Genomic DNA, 25977 nt, shown 5'->3' on the forward strand with positions numbered 1-25977 from the left:
ACGTAAAATGTCGCATAACGTGCCTCTAACACAGCGCATCTAGGTTATGACATTGGACGTTATTTTGCACTGCATTATTTGTCTCTTGGTGTGCCGTTTTCGTCGCTTGCTGATGGAACAAAAACGGCGTATGCGTTACATTTAAAAAAAAACATTACTGAGTATGTGCAACACACAACGCAGCAAATGTATTGCTAAGCGCACAGCATGCAGCACTTTTTAAATATTGCTACACGTTACACACAACGCAATGTGTGCACTGTGAATGTCACACAGACTTTGTATTGCTGTGCATTAGTCTGCGTTATAATTTTTTATAACGTACGACTTTAATGTCCCACTTTGAAAAAGGCCTAAATGATAATATTTAATCAAGTACAAATTCTAGTTCTAATACACACTGCTGGAGGTTTCCGGAGACTCCTCAGGAATGTATTTGTATGCTATAATAAAAAGGAGGGAAGAGGTCCCACTCACTACATACATTTAAATTTTTATATATTGACATTTAGATGGACACCTACATTGTCAAAGCAAGCTTTGCTATCAGTCACCTGTGGAAGTCAGTGTGGGAGAAGAGAGGTATTAAAATGTCCACAAAGCTGAAAGTATACAAGGTAGTTGTCCCATCTGAAGCCCATGCTTCTGTTCAGAGCTTCTGTGCCCATGCTTCTGTATTACTGTGAGACATGGACTGTGTACAAGTGCCATGCAAAAAACAGAATCACTTCCACATGTGCTGCCTGAAAAGGCAGCTGAAAATTACCTGGCAGGACAAGGCTGCAGACATACAGTGGGTTGCAAAAGTATTCGGCCCCCTAGAAGTTTTCAACATTTTGTCATATTACTGCCACAAACATGAATCAATTTTATTGGAATTCCACATGAAAGACCAACACAAAGTGGTGTACACGTGAAAAGTGGAATGAAAATCATACATGATTCCAAACATTTTTTACAAATAAATAACTGCAAAGTGGTGTGTGCATAATTATTCGGCCCGCTTTGATCTGAGTGCAGCCAGTTGCCTATAGACATTGCCTGATGAGTGCTAATGAATAAATAGAGTGCACCTGTGTGTAATCTAATGTCAGTATAAATACAGCTGCTCTGTTAGGGCCTCAGAGGTTGTCTAAGAGAATATTGAGAGCAACAACACGGTGAAGTCCAAAGAACACACAAGACAGGTCAAGCATCAAGTTATTGAGAAATTTAAAGCAGGCTTAGGCTACAAAAATATTTCCAAAGCCTTGAACATCCCAGGGAGCATTGTTCAAGCGATCATTCAGAAATGGAAGGAGTATGGCACAACTGTAAACCTACCAAGACAAGGCCATCCACCTAAACTCACAGGCCGAACAAGGAGAGCACTGATCAGAAATGCAGTCAAGAGGCCCATAGTGACTCTGGACGAGCTGCAGAGATCTACAGCTCAGGTGGGAGACTCTGTCCATAGGACAACTATTAGTCATGCACTGTACAAAGTTGTCCTTTATGGTAGAGTGGCAAGAAGAAAGGCATTGTTAACAGAAAGCATAAGAAGTCCCGTTTGCAGTTTGCCACAAGCCATGTGGGGGACACAGCAACCATGTAGAAGAAGGTGCTCTGGTCAGATGAGACCAAAATGGAACTTTTTGGCCAAAATGCAAAACTCTATGTGTGGCGGAAAACTAACACTGCACATCACTCTGAACACACCATCCCCACTGTCAAATATGGTGGTGGCAGCATCATGCTCGGGGGGTGCATCTCTTCAGCAGGGACAGGGAAGCTGGTCAGAGTTGATGGGAAGATGGATGGAGCCAAATACAGGGCAAACTTGGAAGAAAACCTCTTGGAGACTGCAAAAGACTTGAGACTGGGGCGGAGATTCACCTTCCAGCAGGACAATGACCCTAAACATAAAGCCAGGGCAACAATGGAATGGTTTAAAACAAAACATATCTATGTGATAGAATGGCCCAGTCAAAGTCCAGATCTAAATCCAATCGAGAATCTGTGGCAAGACCTGAAAACTGCTGTTCACAAACGCTGTCCATCTAATCTGACTGAGCTGGAGCTGTTTTGCAAAGAAGAATGGGCAAGGATTTCAGTCTCTAGATGTGCAAAGCTGGTAGAGACATACCCTAAAAGCCTGGCAGCTGTAATTGCAGCAAAAGGTGGTTCTACAAAGTATTGACTCAGGGGACGAATAATTATGCACACCCCACTTTACACTTATTGATTTGTAAAAAATGTTTGGAATGATGTATGATTTTTGATCCACTTCTCCCATGTACACCACTTTGTATTGGTCTTTCACGTGGAATTCCAATAAAATTGATGCATGTTTGTGGCAGTAATGGGACAAAATGTGGTAAACTTCAAGGGGCTGAATACTTTTGCAACCCACTGTAGATGTCCTCACTCAAGCTGGTCTGCCAAGTATCTATACCCTCCAGTCCTGAGGAGAGCCCAAATCAGGTGAGCAGGCTACCTTGTTCGTATGCCAGACACGTCTCCCCAAGAGACTATTCTATGGTGAACTTGCTGTAGGAAAATGCACATGAGGTGGGCAGAAAAAGAGCTTTAAGGACATGCTCAAAGTCTCTATGAAAAGCCTTGGCATTGAACCGAGTTCCTGGGAGAGCTTAGCACAAGATCGTCCCAGCTGGTGAAGCTGTATCAAGAAAGGTGCTACTTCTTATGAGCAGAGCAGGATTGCAAAGGCCCAGAGGAAGCGTGAACTGTGCAAATTCAGAGGCAATGCTATGCCGATCATTCCAGTAAACCACTTGTGCCCTACATGCGGCAGAGCTTTTCGAGCCTGCATCGCACTGAAAAGCCACAGCCAGATGAATCCGTACCCAGGCAACCGCCTTTGTATGGTGTTCTTGGTCACCGTCGACAACGACGGATAAACATGATAATGACATACATTTAAATTCAAATATACATATATCACTATAATGGTCTAGAAACCTTTTAATGTGTCAATATAACACCAAAAGAATAAAACAGAGGCACCAAAAGAATAAAAATAGATACAACTTTTAAAACATGGAAGGCAGTGGTGGACTTGCCTCCTCCAAGTAGACACAAAAATGTATTAACATTTAAAACATAGAACAATTATTGATATACTCCAAGGCTCTTTGCAACATGTTTCGCAGGTATGACCCTGCTTCATCAGGCAATGGGGTAGGTGCATATGGCAAATTCAGGTCTCAGTCTGGGCCAAGCGCCCTCTGCCATATACTTCTACCCTATTGCCTGATGAAGCAGGGTTATACCTGCAAAACGCATTGCAAAGAACCTTAGAGTGTATCATAAAATTTTCTATGTTTTAAACGTTAACATATTTTTGTGTTTTCTTGGAGGAGGTAAGTCCACCACTGCCTCTCCATGTTTTAAAAGTTTTAGCTATTTCTATTCTTTTTGGCACCTCTGTTCACCTTGTACTATATGAGTCCACCCCTGGTGGAGGGGTGTTACCCCTTTCTTCTGATGTACAGAGAGCGACTTCTTAACCCTGAGTGGGGACAGGGTTAATCTCTCCACCTGCATCTACAGTGGTTGCCTGAGTGGTAGCCTTGTCTTGTGAGTATAAAGATACTCTATCATCAATTCATCCTTACCAGTACATGCTTTACTGTATCGGGCTCTCTGTGTCATTCTTTACTTTTCATCATTTGGTTGTCCAATGAGAAATTAATCACAGCTGAGAAGTTTTTTCTTTATATAAAGGTGCCAATCAGTGCAAATGCCGATGTCTGGAGGGCAGTGAAAATATGCAATTTTTCTAATTGCAGCAGTCCACAAAAAAAGGTTCCAAAAATGCAGCATTAAGGGGTCTCCATAAACAATTTAAAAGCTTTGAAAGTTACCAACAGTGGGATAATTCATTTATAGTACATCCTTATTGGTTTCCTTCTAGCCAGATTATCTTGCACCCAAGGAAGAGAAGCCTCAGCTGAGACAAGCCAGTGCCATGTCACAATCAGCAGCATGGCCAAACTGAGGTCATATGCGGGTCATAGAAGTGATGAGACTGTGGGGAGGCATTGAAGCAGGGCAAGCTAACTGGACAGGAGAAATAAGGAATGCACTGTCTGAACCATTGAGTCAACAGCTACACCATACTCTGTTCATTGCTGTTAATTAGGGGAGTATGGAGGGAGGGGGTGATGTATTTTTAGTTGCAGTCCTCATGGAGAACCACAGAAGGCTGCAGTCAGTCCTGGACCTATTTTATGTATAAAACTGAACATTTATTTATAAATGATAAAGGATGGACCCCAGATCAAGTCATCCTAAAATCATAAAAAAACAGTCTCCAACAATACATATTTAATCATACATCAAGTAATCACACATCTAAAAAGCACTACTACAATAAGGTGAAACAGCTCCTTCAGATTAGAGCAAGGGTTGACTAATAACCATTGCACTGCCTAGAGGAGCACACATTTTGATTATAAACTAAGTCACTCCACATTTCCAAATAAACTCTATGCATTTTGTAAATCAATGCCCACTTCTCCACGACTTGGAATCAGATTGGAAGTTGGAGATCACTAAAATGTATTGTCAACAAGTTCCTACTACCTATTATAATAGGAAGACTTCATCCAATGAGTGGACTGGATTTTATATGGCACTTTGGCATTTGTGTGTCTTTTTTTCCTTTGTGTAAGGGTACCGTAGTCTCTTTCTGGCTATGTTTGGTAGCAGGAATTTTTTAGCAAGGTGTATTACTAATCTCACACCTGCAAATGTGGAATGATTGACTTTGTTATCATCTAAAGCCTTGGACAGACATACAAGGCATGTTTCATGGCAGAGATTGGTACCTGATCTCTTAACATTGAAGGGCTGATGCTGTACAGATGCTTTGCTAGACTCTAGGGCTAGCAATGCATTCTGTTACTATGCAGGAGGGGGGAGGAGGGCTGATGGACCAACACACGAGGCGCATCAGACAGTGGGGAGGGGTGAGAGGGGAAAGCAATTCCCTTAGCCAGCGCTTTGCCGAATCCATCAGCCAGGCTGATCGCTGGCTGAGCTGCCAAAGAGGGTTGAGGGCCACTACTCACCCTACGGCCTCAGCAGAGGCGATTGTTATTGTTGACCACGGCCAAATAGAGTTTATGTACAAGGATTAAGTGGTGCAATGGTTGCTTAGTCAGCCATTGCAATACTCTGAGGTTTTATTATCACCCTATTGTAGTACTGATTAGTAAATTTGTGCTTACTAGATGGATTATTGAATATATATTGTTGGACACTGTTTTTTAATGCTTTTATGATTGTTTGGACCTGGGGTCCATCCTTTATACTGGAGTCAGGAAAGATTTTTTTCCCTTCTGAGGCTAATTGGACCATGCCTTGTAAGGGTTTTCACCTTCCTCTGGATCAACAGGGATATGCGAGGGTGCAGGCTGGTACTTTATGTTCTGCCTTAACCCGATGGACATATGTCTTTTTTCAACCCAATTAACTATGTAATTATGTAAATAAACTTTACGCTTTATACATATAGAGGTACTATGTGGACTAACACTGATGTTAAGAATGTGGCACTTATTTCCCTTCAAATCCCCTAATTTAGTCCATCTATTTTACAATTACGCATAATTGAAATGTGGGAAATCATGTTTGATGAATCATTATTGACTATTTTTGAGTTAGGCACCCTTTTGGGGATATTTTGTCATCTTGTATTTGACTGAGTTTTTTAAGTGAGTATTAATAGTTGATGAATGAAAACTAGCTAATTTATAGACAATGTACGCAAACGTGATCAAATTTTATACTTGTAAGTAAATAGTAAAACAGTTATTCATTTTTAACAGCCAGCACTGCATAAGTTAAGGATGATGCAACTCATACCACACATGCATATAATTAGAATTGATCACTCCACGCACTGTAAGTTTTATGTACACATATGCCCTTTGGGGCTTCATTTCAAATGTAGTTCGGGAGCACATTAGATTATATTTCATCCTGTTTCAACTGTTTAATGTTATCTTTTCTTTTCTTGTCCTCATCATGGTCCAGTAGATTAAGAACATGCAGATGCTATACATTTAGCTATGCATGTTATATATACTTAGTTTGTATCTATTAAGATAGTCAGTACAAGCATATACGTATAATTAATGTATTTTTATACATTATACCACAGCAACCTCCCTTGTGCTTATTCTAATATATGTTGTAACAAATATCTAATTTAGACTACAACAAGACAGGAGAACATTTATATAGAGCTTTTCTCCTGGCGGACTCAAAGCGCCAGAGCTGTAACCACTAGGGCATGCTCTATAGGTAGTGTTTAGATAGTCTTGCCCAAGGTCTCCTCACTTGGTCCTGGCTTACTGAACAGGAAGAGCCAAGATTTGAACCCTGGTCTCCTGTGTCAGAAGCAAATACATTCATGCATAATTTATGTACAGTGCTATAAGAACGTCAAACATTATTTACATTTTTGGGTTGGAATAAGTACAGCCAAAATAAGTGTCAGTATGCTTACAGTGACACCCCTGAGTTAGAGCTTAGAAGACTTCAATACTGGGAGCCATCATAGCTCTGCTTAAAGGGATCTATAAGCGGCTGAAATTAATGGTGCTAACCACATGCACTTATAGTAAGTACCGCCAGCTTCCTGATTAGGGATGCTCGTTCAGATTCAGTGGAAATGCAACATTTCCAGTTCAGAAATCGGTAATGCAAGTGTGGTAGTTGGATTTTTGTGGAAATCGTGGAAATTTTTGCCGACTTTAACATTGATTTACTCAAAAACTACTAAGTCTTTTTGAAAGATTTTTTTCCTCTTGTTCCCACTCTTCTGCTTAACATACCCTGAAAATTAGGTGGTTTTAGCCTATGGGTGCTTTGCTATTGACTGCTAAAGTCGGCAGACATTGATGCAATGTAAAATGTGGAAAATCCGCATAACCGATATGCGGTATGCCGACTTTAGAGGTTAATAGCAAAGCCCCCATAGGTGCTAGAAACACCAAATTTTCAGGGTATGTTAAGCAGAAAAGTAGGAACAAAAGAAAGAAAAATTCAAAAAGACCTTATAGTTTTTGAGAAAATCAATGTTAAAGTCGCTGGAAATTTCTGCGAAGATCTGCATCAGAATGCGGAAATTGGTAGCGGTAATAGGCAATGGCGGAAATCGGATTTTCCGCAAAAGCAGAAATTGGCATTTCCGACCATTCCTATTCCTGATCTACATTAGTACAGTGGAATTCCTTAATGTCATGTTCTGTGCATGGCCAACCATCACCCAGAGATGGATCTGAACACAAAGATGACACCACTTAATGCCTACTTTCCCTTTGCCACCATGAACAAACAGGCTGGTGAGGTGAAGCTGGGCAGGGAGTGATGTCACAGTGTTGTGGGAGAAGAGGAAGAGATGTTCACTGCATCTCCATGCAACCATGCTGAGGGTTGGATCTTACATACTGGATCCCTTTTAAGCTAATTTCAAGAGTTTCATAAAGATGTAGAAATACTAACAAATTATCTGTTTTTAACAAATTTTAACACTAGGGTGCGCTTAATGGAACAATATGACCATATAATATGAGTATAAAAAGTTGTATTTAATAATGAGCAGTATAAAAATCATGACAATTAAAAAACAGCACGTATGGCAGGAACCTGCTTCACAAACAACACTCCACACATTCAACTGTGCTGCAGCACTTTGGGGGTCTAGATACAGACTTAGCCATATGCACAAAGTCCCCTTGTTAATGCTGAGGTTGAAATAAAGCATAAATGTCTTTGCCCAAAAGAACACCAGCTCCTTGTGTGGTTTGAATGTTTAGACATAGGATCCCTATGAGTCCAGTTTATCAACTTAATTTCAGTTGCACAGTATTGCTGATTAAAGGACTATAGCGTATGTGGCTCTGCCAGACTTCCTGTTTCTGATGTGGAACACGGAAACTCACATTCCAGGACCAGGTCAGCTGACCCAGTGCACTTTCCATCTACCAGCAGCGCTAAGACTCTCCTGTACAGGCGCCGGCTGGGGCTGCCGGGATTGAGCGGTCCTGGATTTTTGGAGGAATCCACGGAACAAATGAATTACTGAGACGTTAAGCGGTGGAGGTGGTAAGCTGTACAAGCCACATATATAATCATTTCATCAGCAATACTGTGCAACTGAAATTAATTTGCTAAACGGGACTCATAGGAATCCTCTGTCTAAACCTAAAGCATGGGCAAACTTGGCCCTCCAGCTGTTGAGGAACTACAAGTCCCACAATGCATTGCAGGAGTCTGACAGCCACAGTCATGACTCATAAAGGCAAATGCATTGTGGGATTTGTAGTTCCTTAACAGCTGGAGGGACAAGTTTGCCCATGCCTGGTCTAAACATGCAAACCACACAAGGAGCTGGTGTTCTTTTGGGCAAAGACATTTATGCTCTATTTCAACCTTGGCATTAACAAGGGGACTTTTGCATATTCCTAAGTCTGTATCTAGACCCCCAAAGTGCTGTAGCACAGTTGAATGTGTGGAGTGTTGTGTGTGAAGCAGGATCCTGCCATACGTGCTGTTTTTTAATTGTCGTGATTTTCATACTGCTCATTATTAAATACAACTTTTTATACTCATATTATATGGTCATATTGTTCCATTAAGTGCACCCTAGTGTTAAAATTTGTTACAAATTGATTTGCGGTGTGAGGGATCACCAAATTAGGGTAGCTGCTGATTTTTATATCTCTACTCCGGGCGCAATACTATAAGCAGTATAATTAAATTCTCTGTTTTATCATTTGATTTAGGCTGTTACACTAAACACTTTCCTAAATGCTTAGTTGTGTCCACTGTACTGGCAAATTTTCAAGCCTAACCATTTTTGGGAAGGTGAGGCTACATACAAATTTATAGCAATATATAGCTATAGGGATTTTTCTGATGCAAAAAACAGGATAATTAATGTAATATAATAATAATAATAATCTGAACATTTGTATAGCGCTTTTCTCCTGTCGGACTCAAAGCGCTTAAGAGCTGCAGCCACTGGGACGCGCTCAAGAGGCCACCCTGCAGTGTTAGGGAGTCTTGCCTTAAACTCCCTTCTGAATAGGTACTGACCCTAGCCAAGATTTGAACCCGGGTTTCCGATGTCAAAGGCGGTGCCCTTAACCAGTACACTATCCAGCCACTGCCTATGTAAAAGTGGGTGTCTTGAATAACTGACTACATTCCACTATATGTCACTAGTGTTCCATTTTAAAAAAAAGTGACTTGCTTGACTGTTAACAGTGATTCTTTCTTTTTTAACAAGAATGTGTTACTATATTTGTAATTGCCAACCTTCCTACAATTGATAAGGCCACTGGCACTGTGAGCTGCCACGGCTATAACTTACCAATAAACATTTCCTTTCGTGATCACCACCATACTCCCATATGCAAATTAGCTACAGAAAGGTTTTACAAAATTAGCATATGTTTACGTTTCCCATGCTATAACATTTGCACCTAATGGTGTCTCTCAGGAGGTGCAGGATCTAAAGTGTGTAACCAAGAAGAAGAAGAAGAAGCAGAAGAAATTGTCCTTAGAAAATGACAGTAACGTTAAGCACTTTATGGTGCAAGCAGTCAGACTCACCCGCCTCTTTCTTATTTGTCGATTGAGGTTTTCTTTAAGAGGCATCACAAGAGTAACCTGCAAAACGAGAGTAAAGAGGTAAAGGGAGGCCACATGAATACAAGGGTCAGAGCTAATATTTATTTCTGAGAACAAACCGTCATGCTAGTTTTAAACGCTTCACAAAAATGATGCAATTGAACAGTGTATTGCCAAGGCTACTGTACAAGCAATATAAAACAATTAAAACTCTTTCAGTCTAATCCTGCAAAGATTGCTGTCACATGATGGGAACACCCGCGCTGCTCAGGCTTTTGGCAAGCTTTTCAGACAACTGTATCAATAGCTTTGAAGTTCCTTTTGCGCCTGTCATGTGAATAAGAGATTTCTGATTATTCAGAATACTTTGTCTTCTCAAATTACTTTTTCTTTTAAATCATTTCTGAAGCAGAAGATATGAGATTTGCACTCATGTCAAGGGAAACGTTTTGGTAAATGGGTTAAAAAGGGTTTCACTAATCTGTTGGATGAAAAAACTTTGAATGCAGAAAACTTGATAAATTTGCATAGCCAGTTCCTAATCCTCTACAGTTTGTGCACGTGAAGGATTTTTCTCTTCCTCACCTTTGCCCAGTTCTTACTTTACAGCTGAAGAAGAAATAGAGGACAGAGGGCAGTTTGTATAGAGGTCATAGAACTTTGGGGCAGTTTTATCAAAACTAGTGTAAGGAATATTGGGGCTGGTTCATAAAGCTGTAACACATGGATTTGCACATATTACTTTACAGTTTTTGGTAAAGATCTTTGAGGGTATAATGCACAGCAGGTGCAAATAGCACAACTCACAAGGTAAAGCACATGCTTCCAGCATACCCCTCGTTAAGCTTATTGCATGACATGCATTATGCCACTTGCACCAGAAGTGTAGCAAGCAGTATGCTAGCCATTAGCCACGCTATTTGAACAACAATGTTACATACCTGGTGTAATTATTAGTAAAATTGCCATGTGCTGCCTTCTCAAAGCAACTATTATGAACTTCAGTGAATCAGCCCCATACAGTGCTAACTCTTAAATGAAACCAATATTACACACTGAAGGCTTTCTGCAAACATAATTGTATTGACTGAGTGCTACAAAACACTACATGTTATGATCTTACTCAGGTTCATCTGATGAAGGTTGATTAAGACCATAATGTAGTGTTCTGTAGCATTCTGTCAATACAAGTATCTTTGCAAAAAGCCTTCAGTGTGCAGTCTTGTTTGTTTTGTTTGAGTGTGCACTATTGCATCCAGGAGGGCGACTCAGAAGAGGCAAGCACCGGCTGACCCTGATTTCTTGTAACAGAACAGGAGTGATCCGCACCCATGACAACGCCTGTGCTTGTTGGTGCTAATAAAGTCTTACCAGTCAAAAGGGTTAACTGTAGTTACAAAGCTACATAGTTATTTGGGTTAATAAGTTCATCAAGTTGAGCCAGAAATTAGGGTACAACACCAGCTTGAACCCTTACACATCTCAGTTGATCCAGAGAAAGGCAAAAAAAAAAAAAACTTACAAGGTTTGGACTAAGAAGCCCTAAAAGGGGAAAAAATTCCTTCCTGACTCCAGATGGCAATCATATAAAATCCCTGGATCAACACCATTGGTAATTACCTAGTAATTGTAGCCATGGATATCCTTCAAAGCTCCCCTTAAACCCAGTTACAGGTAGTCCCCGACTTACGTACAACCGACTTACGAACGACCCGCCAATACGAACGGCATGGATTCAGTGTTTCCATGGGAACAAGCCTGAAAATTTTTTTTCCAAATTGGACTTGTAGTTTTTGAGAAAATCAATTTTAAAAAATTCAAAGAAAAAATGGCTTTTAAACTTGTATAAGCAGGCACAGATATTATATGCGATTCACTTTTTTTCCTAAGTTTTCTCCTAGGAGATAATTTTTCATCTTTAGAATAACTTCTTCAGCAATCTGCAACTGCAAAAGTACCAAAAAGTAGTTGAAAAGTGCTATCAGAACTATTGTAAGTGCTGTCTTGCTTGCTGGTGATTTAAAAAGCATTAAATTGACAAGTTTGAAAATATCACCTAGGAGAAAACACAGGAGAAAAAGTTAATTGCATATGGACTTACGGTATGTTTTATGTGATGTGAACCAGTGGGCCTTTCCCCATGGTTTTAAATAGAAAATAAAATAAATTACATAAAATAAATAAAAATTACATTTTATATTGCTATACAGCTTTAATAGATCATAGCAGAGAGCGCACATTTTCTGGTTTGGGTTTCCAATACCCTGCTCAGACTAATAGACTTGTGTGGTCCTGGAACCCCCGGTACGTCTTTCAGTGCATCTATATTATCTGACTTTCAGGATTTTTTTCACTCTTCTGACTGAGCTGTCCCATAATTCATTATTTCAGCTCACAGAGGCCATTTATACCCCGCTCTCCATCTGGACTTCTCTGCTATAATTCTTACACAGACTGTTAAGCAGATAAGTATTGATGAAACACTGACAAAGAGTCATAGGCTCCCTTCTAGAAGCAGTCTGTGCTCTCTCTCTCCTCGGGAAGCTTTAATAGAAGTTAAACTTTTGATTGGGTTAAAAAGCTGCACAACAGTTATGAGTGCAGATAATGGTGTAATGTGCTCTTTTAGGTGTCTATTCCTGTTCAGCATGGAAAATGTTTAGTATTAGAAAAATATGAAAAAGTGAAAACTCACTTTTGCTGGAAAATACATCCCTTTCTGTTCACCTCTACACATTGCTAGGATGTATGCCAAAAACTATTTTTAACTGCTTACCTTGTTTCTGAGCACAAAATCCCCTAGTCCCTCTGCCATACTACTAATACAGTCTGTCAGGTTGGAAGTGTACATGCGGCTGCAAACAAAAAGAATGACTGCGTCTCTACCTGGATTTAAAGAGAAACCATAACCAAAAAATGAACTTTATCCCAATCAGTAGCTGATACCCCCTTTCCCATGAGAAAGCTATACCTTTTCTCAAATGGATCATCAGGGGGCTCTGTATAGCGGATATTGTGGTGAAACCCCTCCCACAGTGTGATGTCACTGTGGGAAATAACAGCTGTCTCCAACTGCTAAAAAAGCAAGCAGCAGCTACTTCCACTGACATCTGCTAGCAGTAAAAATGTTGCCATTTTTTCATTACATTATTTTCACTGGAGTTCCTCTTTAAGACAAATTGCTAATTTATTGTAGCATCACAATTACAAAGGTGCAACGTTTCAGCCTTGGTGAACCTTTATCAAGTCACCCAGTTAGGGCAGAAGTGGAAAATAAGCAGAAAAAAACTCCTGCTTTGTGTTGGGTCCCTCCAACGCGTACAGCAAAAAAGGGTGTTTGAAAAATTTGGGCACCAGGTGAAGCCACTAGTAGAATGTCAGCAATATTACCGTTGCTCTACTACTGGGCGCTGGATAATACCAATAGTAAAACACCAGTAATTTTAACAATATCACTTTACCTAACCTTCCTCTCACACTTACATCTCCACTACTTACTCCTAACACTAATCTACCCCTTCCTATGCCTAACACCAACCACCCCTCCCCAGATAACACATGTACTGTAGACACCATTCTCATAGTGCACAGGTTCCTCTACAGAATTTGTTGTAGCTGCTAATTTCCCTAAATTACACTTTCTGGTACAGCTGCTTTGCTCTACCAATATTAAATAAGCGGCAGCCTCTAATTATTGCGGTAGACACTCTAATCACTTTGCTACAGCCACTCATTTTTCCACTTAAACTTTATGCTACAGCCACTTTCCTAAGTGTGGTGTAGCTACTATTTATTGTTTTCCAATATCAAGGCCTCAATTCATAAAAATGAGTGCGGTAGTTCAGAGACGGGCGGGAAATTACCGCTAGCGGTAAATGAGGGTTTTTGCAGTGAATTCATTAAAAAAATTCCGAGTGCGATAGCAGTCGGTAAGTGTGCGGTGTGGTGCGAAAAGCTGTTGGTAAAATTTGCTGAGTGCGGTAGTTTGCCGCTGACTTCCTAATGACAAGGTGCATGCTGGGTAGAAGTGGGCAGTTTTAGACATGTGACTTATTTTTTATAAATTATATTTTTTATAAATTATTATATTTTATATAAATGTTATATATATATATATATATATATATAATTATTGTTATAAATTATATAATTCTGTACGATTTCTAACCCTTCCTCCTCTGTATCCTTAAAAATTCCATAACATTAAGCTGAAAGGGCTCCATTTGTCATCTAAAATGCTACTGTGTAGAGCAAACTCGCCAGGTCTTTGCTGGCGATAACAAGCTGTTATTTATCGTTTCCTTACTCCCCCTTTTTTTTTCCATGGATACACTTTATTCACTTTACTGACACAAACAATATTTACATTACCGCACCATTACCGCACTAATACCGCACTATTACCGGTAAACATGCGTTAAATTTTATGAATACACTAACAAAAACATACCATGCGGTAATTTACCGCTAGGGGCGATAACGCATGCGGTAATGCTTTATGAATGGAGGCCCTAGTGTGCTGTACCTACTAATTATTGTTGTAGCCACTACAACTGGTATGCTGTAGCGGTTTAATTTTTCAGTGTGCCCACATTTTTGCATTGGCACCTGGCTGCAGCAAATTAACCTTATAGTCAATAGCAGTGATGTGATGTAGCCAACATCAAGTTTTCCATTTGCAAATGCGAATATACCACTAATGTTTGCAAAGTTGCAAACTGGCTGTTTGTGGAGGGCTCCATAGATTTAAATGGCAGGCGAATGGCCACCGACTGTAACGGTTATTAGTAAAGCCCCAGTACATGCTAGAAACACCATGGTGCCAGCATGGGTGGGGGTGATAGGTGTGGGGGGCCAGGAGGACAGCAAGAGCCCGTGGTGGTGCTTCCGCACAGGACAGGGCTTTCAGCTATACTAAGTATAGCTGAGAGCTGCGGCGGGAAGTGTCGTGTGTGATGGCAGCTAGCAGAGATCTTCAGCCAACTTAATCAGAGGATATTGGCGTGTGAACCTTTTTTTTTAAAGGTACAGGTAAGTATTTCTGGTTAATTAAGAATAATAAAATGCTTTTCTCGTCATCATGTTTTTATTTCATTTAACCATTTGTGGAAATGGGTAAGGGGTACTTTGTACCCCTATACTCATTTCTCCTGGGAAAGGGATGGGCATCTGGGGGTCTCCTTTTTAAAGGGGATTGCCAAATGCTACCATGAACCCCACTGTTCTCCTTAACATATCTTCCAAATTTGATGTTTCTAGCACGTGTGGGGGCTTTGCTATTAACCGCTAAAGTCAACGGCCAGTGACTTTAATGTAAAACATGTGAACGCCAATTTTTTACAAAAAAAAAATCGCGTTAAATGCAAACAGCCGACAGCCCAAGTTCGCCAGGAACTGTCTGCTGGCGAACTGTTCAGTCCAACTCTAGTCAATAGTGGTGTCCAGATTGTCCAGTGCCCATATCTGCCCAAATTGTCTGCTTCCCCCTCCAACTTCTTATCTAGATGATCCTGTTTAGGGGAATCTTTTCAGTGAGGGGAATCTTTTCAGTGAGGACATTAACAGCAATACATGCCTATAGGCTCATTCACATGATGTGCGTTGCAGTGAGTTCTGACGCACTGCACATAGTGTGCGATAAACATGGTAACATGAAAGTCCATAGACTTTCATTTTAACATTTACAGTTCGGGCCCGTTTCCACTAGGAGCCATATCACACCACGGTTGTGCTGAAACACATGCACACCAGTGGAAGAGTTTCCACTGCGTGCATGTTGCGCGGTGCGGTGCGGAGCGGAGCCGCAGCCGCATCCCATCTCCTCAATTCACTTCCGCATCGGGAGATGCAAAAGTGATGCGGCTGGCGGCGGAAGTGATGCGATGCGGCTACATAACCGCATTTGCATCACTTTGTAATGGAAACCTGCCCTTCAGCAGTGAGTTGCTGAGCAGTACATTTCAAAATGTTGGGAATAAAAAAAAAACTCACTGCAGCACATAGTATTGCATGCTGCCTGCGTTTCAGCGCATAATACATGCAGATAATTTGCATGAATCAGATGGTTTCCATTCTCACTACGTCATTTCACAGTGGTTTGACAATGTATGTAGCGTCAATAAAAGTATCTTTAGAATATCTGGGAGGCTTGAATACCCCTTATAAGCAAAACTGAGCTAAAACTGTGATTCTAACTTAGTGTAATATTATGCTGCTTTCTTCATGCTGAGTAAGAATTCAACATATTCTGCTGCTTTAGATGTTCTAGAGTAAGAGAGGTGTACAATGAATGAAGGCATTATACAGTTTGTAAGGAAGGGTTACAGTAAATTAATCCTTCCAAACTAATATCGCACTTGTTTTAATCCCAAACTTGGAATGCACCAAATAGTTAATAAGTATTCTCTACATTATGTTTGAGTAATTAATGAAAAAAAATGCTGAAGCTAAACTCTCACTTTTAATTTAGAAGCATACCCCCTGCTTCAGACCACTGCGTCCTTTGACTTTCCTTCAAACAAATGAACAATGAAACTTTTGTCACAATGTTCACACTTTTCTTGTGGAATTATACCATCTTATTGGATGCAATACCATTACCAAGGTGGCCCTTGTTTATGATAAGATAGATGGCTCCTTCCTCTATACACGATAAATTTTGTAATGGAGTTACCTTCACACGAAGAACAACATTTTTTTACCTATAGATATAATTAGTGTTGGTGTTCGAATTTGGCATAGCGAATACAGAACACCCAAATACTTGTGATTGCTGCAAGCACCAAACAAGCGGGCAGTGTCAGGAGGAGTTCACTGCCTTGCATTTTAACATTGCATTTCACGTGACTCTGATACTTCTTGGAAGGAGGCAGCATCAGAGTCCAGATAAACGCAACGTGACACGCAAGGCAGTAAACGCCTTCTGACTCAGACCACTTGTTCGGTGCTGAACAGTAGCAGTCAGGAGTATTTGGGTGTTCTAAATTTGATATGCCAAAATCACACACCAACACTAAATACTGTGTAATAGAAAGAATATAATAAGTACCTTAATGCTTGTATGTAATTTATACAAACATTGTTAATTTCTGGACATGCTTATAAAACCGACTGAGGTCCTCACCCCAATTAGGCACCAGACTCAACCAACCAAACACAGACATTCCAGGAGGCCCCCCGATGGCTTTAACAAGCCTAAGGCACTAGGTAATTAACTTTTCTTCTAAGTATACTCACAGGAGATGTTTTCACACTTTTGGCCCAATCCAATTCACTTTTTCTACAACGTTTTCTCCTAGGAGATGATTTTTAATGTTCATATGTTTGGCACTCTGCAATTGAAAAAGTATCAAAAAGTGAAAAAGTACTGTCAATATTATTCGGAGTATTTTATTGCTTGCTGGTGGGTGTGTCTTAAACAACATTTTATTTATGAGATGTAAAAATATCAAGTGGGAGAAAACTTAGGAGAAAAAATGGATCAGGCCCTTTATCAATAAAATACTTGTAGTTTGATATTATTTTTCTACCGGATTTTAGTTATTTTTAAATTGTTAGGTGCTGAAAATGTATTTTTAAAATATGTCTCCTAGGAAAAAACTCAGAAGAAAAGTTAATTGCATAGGGACCCTTATCTCCAATCATCATAAAAAGCACATGCATTGGTCACATTTTAACCATGCGGCACTTATAAACCATGCTCCTACCACTAGCATCTTTAATAGCAGGATGTGCATCACGGACAAGTATCATGGTCCTACCACTAGCATCCTTAATAGCAGGATGTGTATCACAGATAAGTATGCCTGAATATATCAGGGGTTTACAGAAAACCCCTAGAATGAATGGAAATTATATGCATTGGTAGAGATGATTCCCTTATTTTACATAACTACTTAATGAGGAGAACTCATAGAAAAACATGTAATTTGATCAGCTGACCGATTTGTAAGTCTCTGAATGACTGGTCACAATCACGTGGTCATGCCTCTCATCTGTTTTCTTTAGAGCGCTAAACAGAAAGCAAAACTGAGATGATGACAATTACAGACTTACTAATCAGTCACGTGATTCTATCAACCCTTTCCATACATTTTCTATGAAAATATTTTTTAAAGAATGAACTTGTCATCTCTACTGGTTTTACTTTACTTCACCCCGATGCAATCCCTTGGTTCAAATGTGCTACTAATGGAATCCCCTCATATTTACTACAGGTAAAAACTGTGCCTGAACTTGGGCTTTAAAGTAAATATGTAGTGTTTTGTTTTCTTAAATCAGATACTTACCTATGGAGAGGGAAGGCTTTGGGTCCTTAAAAGCTTTTCCTTTCCTCTCACAGCCCCCCGTGTTCCAGCGCTGTCACCCCAGTTAGCTTTCTTCAACCAACTGGTCAAGCACAGCTTCGTCAGCCTCCGGGAGCCCATGGAAGCACTTGTGTCTTAGAGTGTTTCCGAAGACGGTCCGCTCCTTACTGCACATGCGTGAGCGAGCTATCGCACACACTCGCCCCTGCGCAGTACAGAGCCACTCATCTTCAGGAGCACTCAGAGACACAAGAGCTTCTGAAGCCTCCTGTGCCGGAAGCTCTATAGGACCCAGCGCCTTCACTCTGCATAGGTAAGTAGCTGATTGAAAAAAACCACTACAGATTTATTTTAAAGGACTACTGACCTGTGAGGGATATGGAGGTTGCTATATTTTTATTTTAAACAATACCAGTTGCCTGACATCCTGATGATCTTTCAGTAGTATCTGTATCACACACCTATAACAAATAAGAGAAAAAAACAGTCAAACTTACATCAAACTTTTGATCTGCATGCTTGTTCTGAGTCTATGGCTAAAAGTATAAGAGGCAGAGGATTAACAGGACAGCCAGGCAATGGGCATTGTTTAAAAGGAAATAAATATGGCAGCCTCCATATCCCTCTTCAGTTCAGTTGTCCTCTAGGACTGACAGCATATTTGTTTCCTATTGTTGAACTATACCAAAGCTGCCATTTAGTAAAGCATGAAGTTAAAGGGCCACCATTGCGAAAAATGAAAATACATATAAGATATACATTTGTCCCAGAGCAAAATGCACTAATAATTACTCTTTTTTCCTATGTCGCTGTTACATATATTGGGTTGTAAAAATCTGGACTAATCCATTTCCTCATGGGGATTCTCAGCTTTTTCAAAAGCATTTACTGAACAACTGCTGCTCAGTCCAAGCGACAAAATAGTGTTCAAATAAGTATGGATTCTGCCCAGCATCTTTGTGTAGATCCTTTCCAAGGAATGCTTACTGTAAGTGACAGTGACAAAGGGAAAAGTCATTTATAGTGCATTTCACTCTGGGAGAAAAGTACATCTAATGAGTATGTGTTTACATGTATTTCAAATGTTAACATTTTTTGGTATGGTATGGTTTGTTAAGGTTATACCATGTATTGGTTTAAGTTGAAAAATGCTAGCTTTAACCACTTATGCCACCTATATCTACAACCCGTTGGACTTTTTGTGGCTGTTCCCACACAGGGGCATAGATATGCATCTTTGCATTCTAATGTGTGGCATACATAGTTTTGTGTGCCTGGGACTTTACTCCATGGCAGAGTATTAGACCACTGATTAGTGAATGGGAACACAGCTCCCAGTCACCGTTTAAAGTAGCTGTGATAAGTGACCATCGGCATCAATGAGATGCCATGGTCATTGATAAAGCAAAAGTGAAAGTATACACACATTATTTCCTGTGTACTGTTTGCACTACACAGAAATAAACTGGGGTGGGGGGCATCTAGTGGCCAAATTGTAAAATTACACCCTACATACATTATAATAAAGAAAATACATGAATTCCCCATTAAAATGAACCCCTTAATTCATCCACTCTCCCATAGCTACCCCCCCCCCCCAAAAAAAAAAATAATAAAAAAAATTGCATTTTAAAAGCCTCGGGGACTCAACTTTCTTAATATGAATGCCATGATGTGTATATTACTGTTATTTTTGCAAATAAGGGCTTGTAATTAGTGACAGGTGCAAAACTGAAAAAATACACCTTTATTTCCAAATAAAATATTGTCCCCATACATTGTATTAGGGGCATACTTTAAACGTTATAATAACCGGGAAAAACAGAGAAATAATGATTTTTTTAATTTTTGTTTCTCATTATTCCTGTTAAAATGCATCTAGAATAAAATAATTCTTAGCAAAATGTAGCACCCATAAAAAGCCTAATTAGTGGCAAAAAAACAAGATGTAGACTTTGTTGTGATAAGTAGTGATAAAGTAATGAATACATGTAAGGAATGCTGAAAAGAGAAAAATGCTCTGGTCTGTAAAGGGAAAAACCTCCTAGTGGTGAACTGGTCCAATTAAGTAACTACTTCAAACATGATATAATGTTGGAGCTGAGATGCATGTATTTATTTGTATCAATAATAACCTCTTCAACATTTTAAAAGTTTATACTTGCTGCAGACTAATAATATATGTTTTACTTTTTTACCTTTTAGGTTTCTAGTCACTATGGAACTTTGAGTATTATTGTGAGCAACACTTCAGAGCTGAAAGTAGTTATGAACATTTTCACTAGACTTCTTTACCATAATTGACTTTGGTGATAGAAAGTGATCCTTGAGGACTGCACATCTAAATATATTGAACAAGCATAGAAAACGTTATCATTACTTCAGATGCCTAAGAACAGTAAAATAGCTAAGAGAGAGCTGGACGATGATGTTGTGGAATCAGTTAAAGATTTGCTGTCCAATGAGGATTCATGTGATGAAAGTTTCAAGAAGAGTGAGTTAATGGTCCAAGATGAGCTAGATAAAGACAGAGATCTCGAGGAGGGCTCTGACACAGAAGACGAACGACCAGCATGGAACAGCAAACTCCAGTATATTCTTGCACAAGTGGGCTTTTCGGTTGGCTTAGGAAATGTGTGGAGATTCCCATACCTATGCCAGAAAAATGGAGGAGGTAAGAGCTGTGGTAGATTTTTATTACTGCATGGTAGGAACTGGTAAAGATAATGCACAGTATATTAGCATATTTGTGTGGCATATATTTGTGTGGCATATATTGTGTGGCATCATATTGTTATTAAAGCTCCACATGCACCACTTGCTAATATATTTGATGCAGGAGAGTGTGTCAAACCCATTTGTATGTGAGGAGAACATGCAAACTCCATGTAGATGGTGTCCTGGCCCAGAGTCAAACCTATCACATTTTTAAGTTTTGATATTTAATATGATTTAGGCGGAGAAATACTTAAAGGGACTCCGAGCAGTGCCTGTGGGTATGCCTTTAAGCATACCCACAACTAATTAATTATATCCTCACACCTACCAGCATGATGTTTGTAATTATATCCCCCTGGGTTCCTTGTATTTCATTGCATTGTGTTGAATGGAGCTGCCGACACAGGGGAAAGTGTCGTCCTGTGTAATACAATGCTGAATAAGGAATCCAAGATGTCGGCCACGATTTCGATCGTGAAAAAGGCGTAGGGTGGCGGTTTATATATAATTGGAAAGAGGAGAAAGAGAGCTTTAAAATGGTATGCATCTTTCCATAGTTACTGCACTGCTCGGAGTCCCTTTAAACTATTTTGCATACTCAACCTAATAAATAAATGCATCAAAATAAATAAATTAATGTAAATTGCCTTTAAATAGTAATCACATTGTACTGCAAAACCATTTTTAACCAATCAAAATAAATGAACACTCAATAAGGGGGAGAAGAATAAAAGAGATGACAATTACTCTTTCACTACTTATGAACGACAGCAGTGAATTTGCTGCCATTGAATTCCAGGTTTAAAAGTAAAAAAAAATAATAATAAAAAAAAATCCTCATATACCGCATTTGTTTAGTAGATGTCTATGGCACTGAACAGTATCATTTAGTATTTAATACAATCCAGTAAGAAGTACTCATACATGATTTGCCCTCATCCCACGATTGTCTTTTTAAAAGCAGTATTTTAGTTTACAGAGATTTTTAAAGGGGGCAAAATCATTAACGAAGTTAATAAATGTAATGACATAACATTTATAACATGACATATTTGTGACATTTTTATGAACTAAAAACTCACAATACAATACTGTAGCATACAATACAAAACATATACACAACATGTGGCACCATATTTAATTTTGGAGCTTTAATGGGTGAAAACTAAGAAATCGTGTATTTTATATTTCTTTTTTTCCTTCAAAATGTATAGAGCTTTTGGGAGAAATAGTAGTGTGGTGTCCTTACATCTAGCCTGTAGAGGGCACTGTTCTACTTATATTGCCAGCTAAGATTATCTAGACTGTTGTGGACCATTGGTTCCTGTTGTGCCATAGCTAGAAACATGGAGTGAAGACACTGCTTATGTAGAGAGCTGATAAATCCACTATATAAACCTAGTTTCAGTTATTCTGCATATGTGACTACTGAACAAAACAAGTATATGTCATCAGTACAACACAGGTCAATGTACACCTTTTTCATAAGTAGTAGATACCCATATGCCCTTTCCTTTTCCTGTACGTTCTGGGAATGGCAATATGCTATGTATTTATTTCTGCTTATGTTCCAAAGTAGCCAGACTTGCAGAAAGGAAGAATTCAATTATGCTACATACAGCTATTTAGGTCTTACTATTGCTCAGTTTTTATTTATGTAATATTAAAAAGTTCTACTTCATTTTATGTAATTATCAGGTGAATGCTGGCTGAATTATGAATTAGACTTAACTGTTTACAAAAGCTAGACACCGCCATGCAAGAACCACCTTACCTCCTACGCAAAACTGGGATATTGTGAAAGGGACAATGTGACACACCATTACAGAAATAGTTCTGACATATCGCTGAGAAAAAGCTCTCTGCATGTATTTTATTTTTTAATAACTGGTAAATAAAAGTGATAAAAAGAGTTTAATGTGAACATTTTTAGTACATTTTATGTGAGCAGGCAGTTCCCCTAAAATGCCACCAGGTGTTCTGCAAATTACTTAAGCCATGTTACGTAGTTTACATAACATTTGTTTTATTCACAGTGCAAATGTCACATTATGCAAATAGCCTACATAGTTTGCGTAAATCCCAGTAAAATTTATATGAGCAGAGTAAAGCTAAAGGTATACTTGAATTTCCCACTGCCATAATGTAAAACAAGTGCATTATCCCGCAGTATAATATTGTCATGTCCCACTTTTTTTTAATAAATGTACCTGAGCAGTGCCGGGGACGGGGGACTCTCTTGTGTTACAGGGTGGCCAGCATATCCATGGCACTCTATTTGGTTTCAACATTAGGAATCTCTAGATACACTAGTGATTGTGGCCATAGAGATAAGAGTTGGCAATCTACCACGGAAGCCTACATATGCTAGATTCAACTCAGCCAAGGAGGGTGATAACGACTGACTCTGCCAAAACATTTGGCATGTGAACAGTGGCCCCCGATTTAACTCAACACACTGGCAAGTTATCCACCTGGCAAAATCTACTTTGCTGAAAGCTGTCCAAGAGCATTGTTCTCCCCGCTAAACCTATTAAAACACAAACAAAGATGAGCAAAATAAGGGAGGTCCACTATTCAATGTCTAGGACACCCCAGTGGGAAAGGGTCTAATGCTGGGTACACACGGTGCGTTCCCACACTCGATGCCCTGCTCGATTCCCAGCCGCTAGATTATTTCCGAGCATTTCCGAGCGCATTTCGTTGATTGTTAGGTCGATTCTCATGCAAAGTATGCCAAATCAACCTAACGATCCATCGAAACTGGAAACGGACATGTCGGAAATAATCGAGCGGCCGGGAATCGAGCGGGGAATCGAGTGCGCGAACGCACCGTGTGTATCCAGCATTAAAGTATTACACAACCAAAAGTAAAAAAAGAGTTCCCCACAGGATACATATAAATTGACTGTAGTCTATAAATAATTCAACCACTTGTCTATCATATGAATAATATTCTCTTTATTGAGGACAAATAATTGATATAATATTATTCATATGATAAAGGCCAAGTGGTTGAATTATTTATAGACTATAGTCTATGTATATGTAGACTGTGGGGAACTCTTTTTTTTTTCCCCACTAAACCTGCCCAGTCTGTGATACACCTCCTGCACCACTCCGTCAGTCGTTGTCCACCCCAAAAAGAAACAGAACATGTCAGTAGCCTAGAGTCTAGTACAAGTGTGTTTAAGATTTTAGTCAACTGGAAGCAGAAAAGGGCTTTGGGAAGGATAAAGTAGGCCCGACCATATAAAGGATCATTATTGCAGTAAACATAACTAAGTATCCCTGCTTTCGAAAAGCATATTGAAATTAAACTTCTATTTTGTACAGATGCAGCTATGCTAGCTTAATTGATAATAGTATATGTGTGTAACAACTAGTAGCTCAGCGGCTGCCGTAACGCAGGGGATGTCTGCAGCCGCTTCCTTCCCTGGCTCACAAGCATTCTCCGTTCCCTCGGCGTCTGGCACGCCGGGAATGGTCAGTTCTCTGACTCACAGGAGGTCTGTCTCGCGTGGGCGCGCGCGGAGACAGGACCTTTATGCTTGCAGAAGGCGCGTCAGCTGACCTGCCGGTCGGCTGACGTCAGGGATGACTCTCGCCGATCGGATTGGCGGAAATCCGAGGTGGGAGTGGCTGAGAGTCTCTCTCTTCCTCATAAGCCTTCACTTGTCATTCGGCCCTCGTCTGCTGTCGTGAATACTTACGTGTTAGCGCTCAGACCTTAGACTAAATCCCAGGTGTTGAAACCAAGGACTTCACACCTAGACTAGGAATTGTTATATTGTTATTGATTACCTGTGTATGATTCTGGCTATAACTCTGACCTTGCTTCCTGTCTAACGTTTCTGTACTTCTGCCTATCTGATCAGTTGCTGAACCTCTGCCTGTTACCCATTATCCCTTTGCCTCACGATTCTGTACTGTTACTTACCTCCCTGTTGCCGAACCTTGCCTGTCTGACCACTCTGTCCCCACCAGTGGGTTAGCCTCTGGTGAGGGATTCTTAGTAGCGAATCACCTGCTCCTCAGGTGATCAGTAGTTGCAGTATTGTTTGTAACACCTGCTCCTCAGGTGTTTACTAGACTGCAGTATAGTCTTAATCACCTGCTCCTCGGGTGATCAGTAGTTGCAGTATTGTTTGTAACACCTGCTCCTCAGGTGTCCACTAGACTGCAGTATAGTCTTGATCACCTGCTCCTCAGGTGATCACTAGGTTGCAGTATAGTCTGAATCACACGCTCCTCGGGAGATTCCCTCAGCATCACCAGTTGCTGGGGCTTGTTCTCTGTTTCACTGTCTGTGTACTGATAGTACCTCACCAGCCCCTCTGGTGAGGTCTCACCAAACTACTAGGTTACAGTCTGTGTATTATAGTACCTTACCTCTGGTAAGGTCTTGCAAAACTAATAAAGTTACGGTTGCACCATGCACTACACTCTTAGCACACTTTAGCTATACTAGAATTATTGGTGATTCTGCAGATCACCACATAATCAGGTATAGCGTCTGTATTATTGGTTATTCTGCAGATCACCATAAAATCAGACATCTGAGTTGCTTCACCCAACCGTTACAATCTGTAATTTAAAATCCTAAATTCACAAAACATATCTCATAAATTATTTCCTCCATTTGTCTTGTCATTAAAGGGATACTGTAGGGGGGTCAGGGGAAAATGAGCTGAACTTACCTGGGGCTTCTAACGGTCCCCCGCAGACATCCTGTGCCCGCACAGCCGCTCACCGATGCTCCGGCCCCGCCTCTGGTTAACTTCTGGAATTTCTGACTTTAAAGTCAGAAAACCACTGCGCCTGCGTTGCCGTGTCCTCGATCCCGCTGATGTCATCAAGAGCGCACAGCGCAGGCCCAATATGGTCTGTGTCTGCGCAGTACACTCCTGGTGACATCAGCGGGAGCGAGGACACGGCAACGCAGGCGCAGGTGTTTTCTGACTTTAAAGTCAGAAACTCCAGAAGTGAACCGGAGGCGGGGCCGGAGCATTGGGGAGTGGCTGCGCCAACACAGGATGTCTGCGGAGGACCATTAGAAGGCCCAGGTAAGTTCAGCTCATTTTCCCCCGACCCCCCTACAGTATCCCTTTAACCATCTCCCCTTTTCTTTCTAATCTCATGAATTATCTCCCCCTCATTGGTTTTATTTCATGAACTATCTCTCCTTATCAGTGTTCTGTCATAACTTATCTTCCTTTGGGGCATATGTACAAAAGTTCTGTGAAGTTGCCATGCTAAGAGAGAACGCATGACAATTTAACCATTGCTTATGCTGACAAGGTAG

At 40.2% G+C, this 25977-nt stretch overlaps 1 protein-coding gene across 2 annotated transcripts in view; it reads left to right on the forward strand.

The window, feature by feature from the left end:
* SLC6A15 (solute carrier family 6 member 15) overlaps positions 1–25977 on the forward strand; it is an 86187-nt gene that overhangs the window by 2911 nt on the left and 57299 nt on the right. The window contains exons 1-2 of one of the 2 annotated variants that reach the window (XM_068276850.1): positions 18210–18267; positions 20160–20628. In XM_068276850.1, the coding sequence (XP_068132951.1) occupies positions 20340–20628 (289 nt within the window). In that variant the 5' untranslated portion in view covers positions 18210–18267; positions 20160–20339. Of the gene's footprint in view, positions 1–18209; positions 18268–20159; positions 20629–25977 lie in introns of those variants that run through there. The other variant, XM_068276849.1, reaches the window with a different exon arrangement.

The sequence above is a fragment of the Hyperolius riggenbachi genome, chromosome 3 (genome assembly GCF_040937935.1).
Source record: "Hyperolius riggenbachi isolate aHypRig1 chromosome 3, aHypRig1.pri, whole genome shotgun sequence".
Classification (NCBI taxonomy): domain Eukaryota; kingdom Metazoa; phylum Chordata; class Amphibia; order Anura; family Hyperoliidae; genus Hyperolius; species Hyperolius riggenbachi.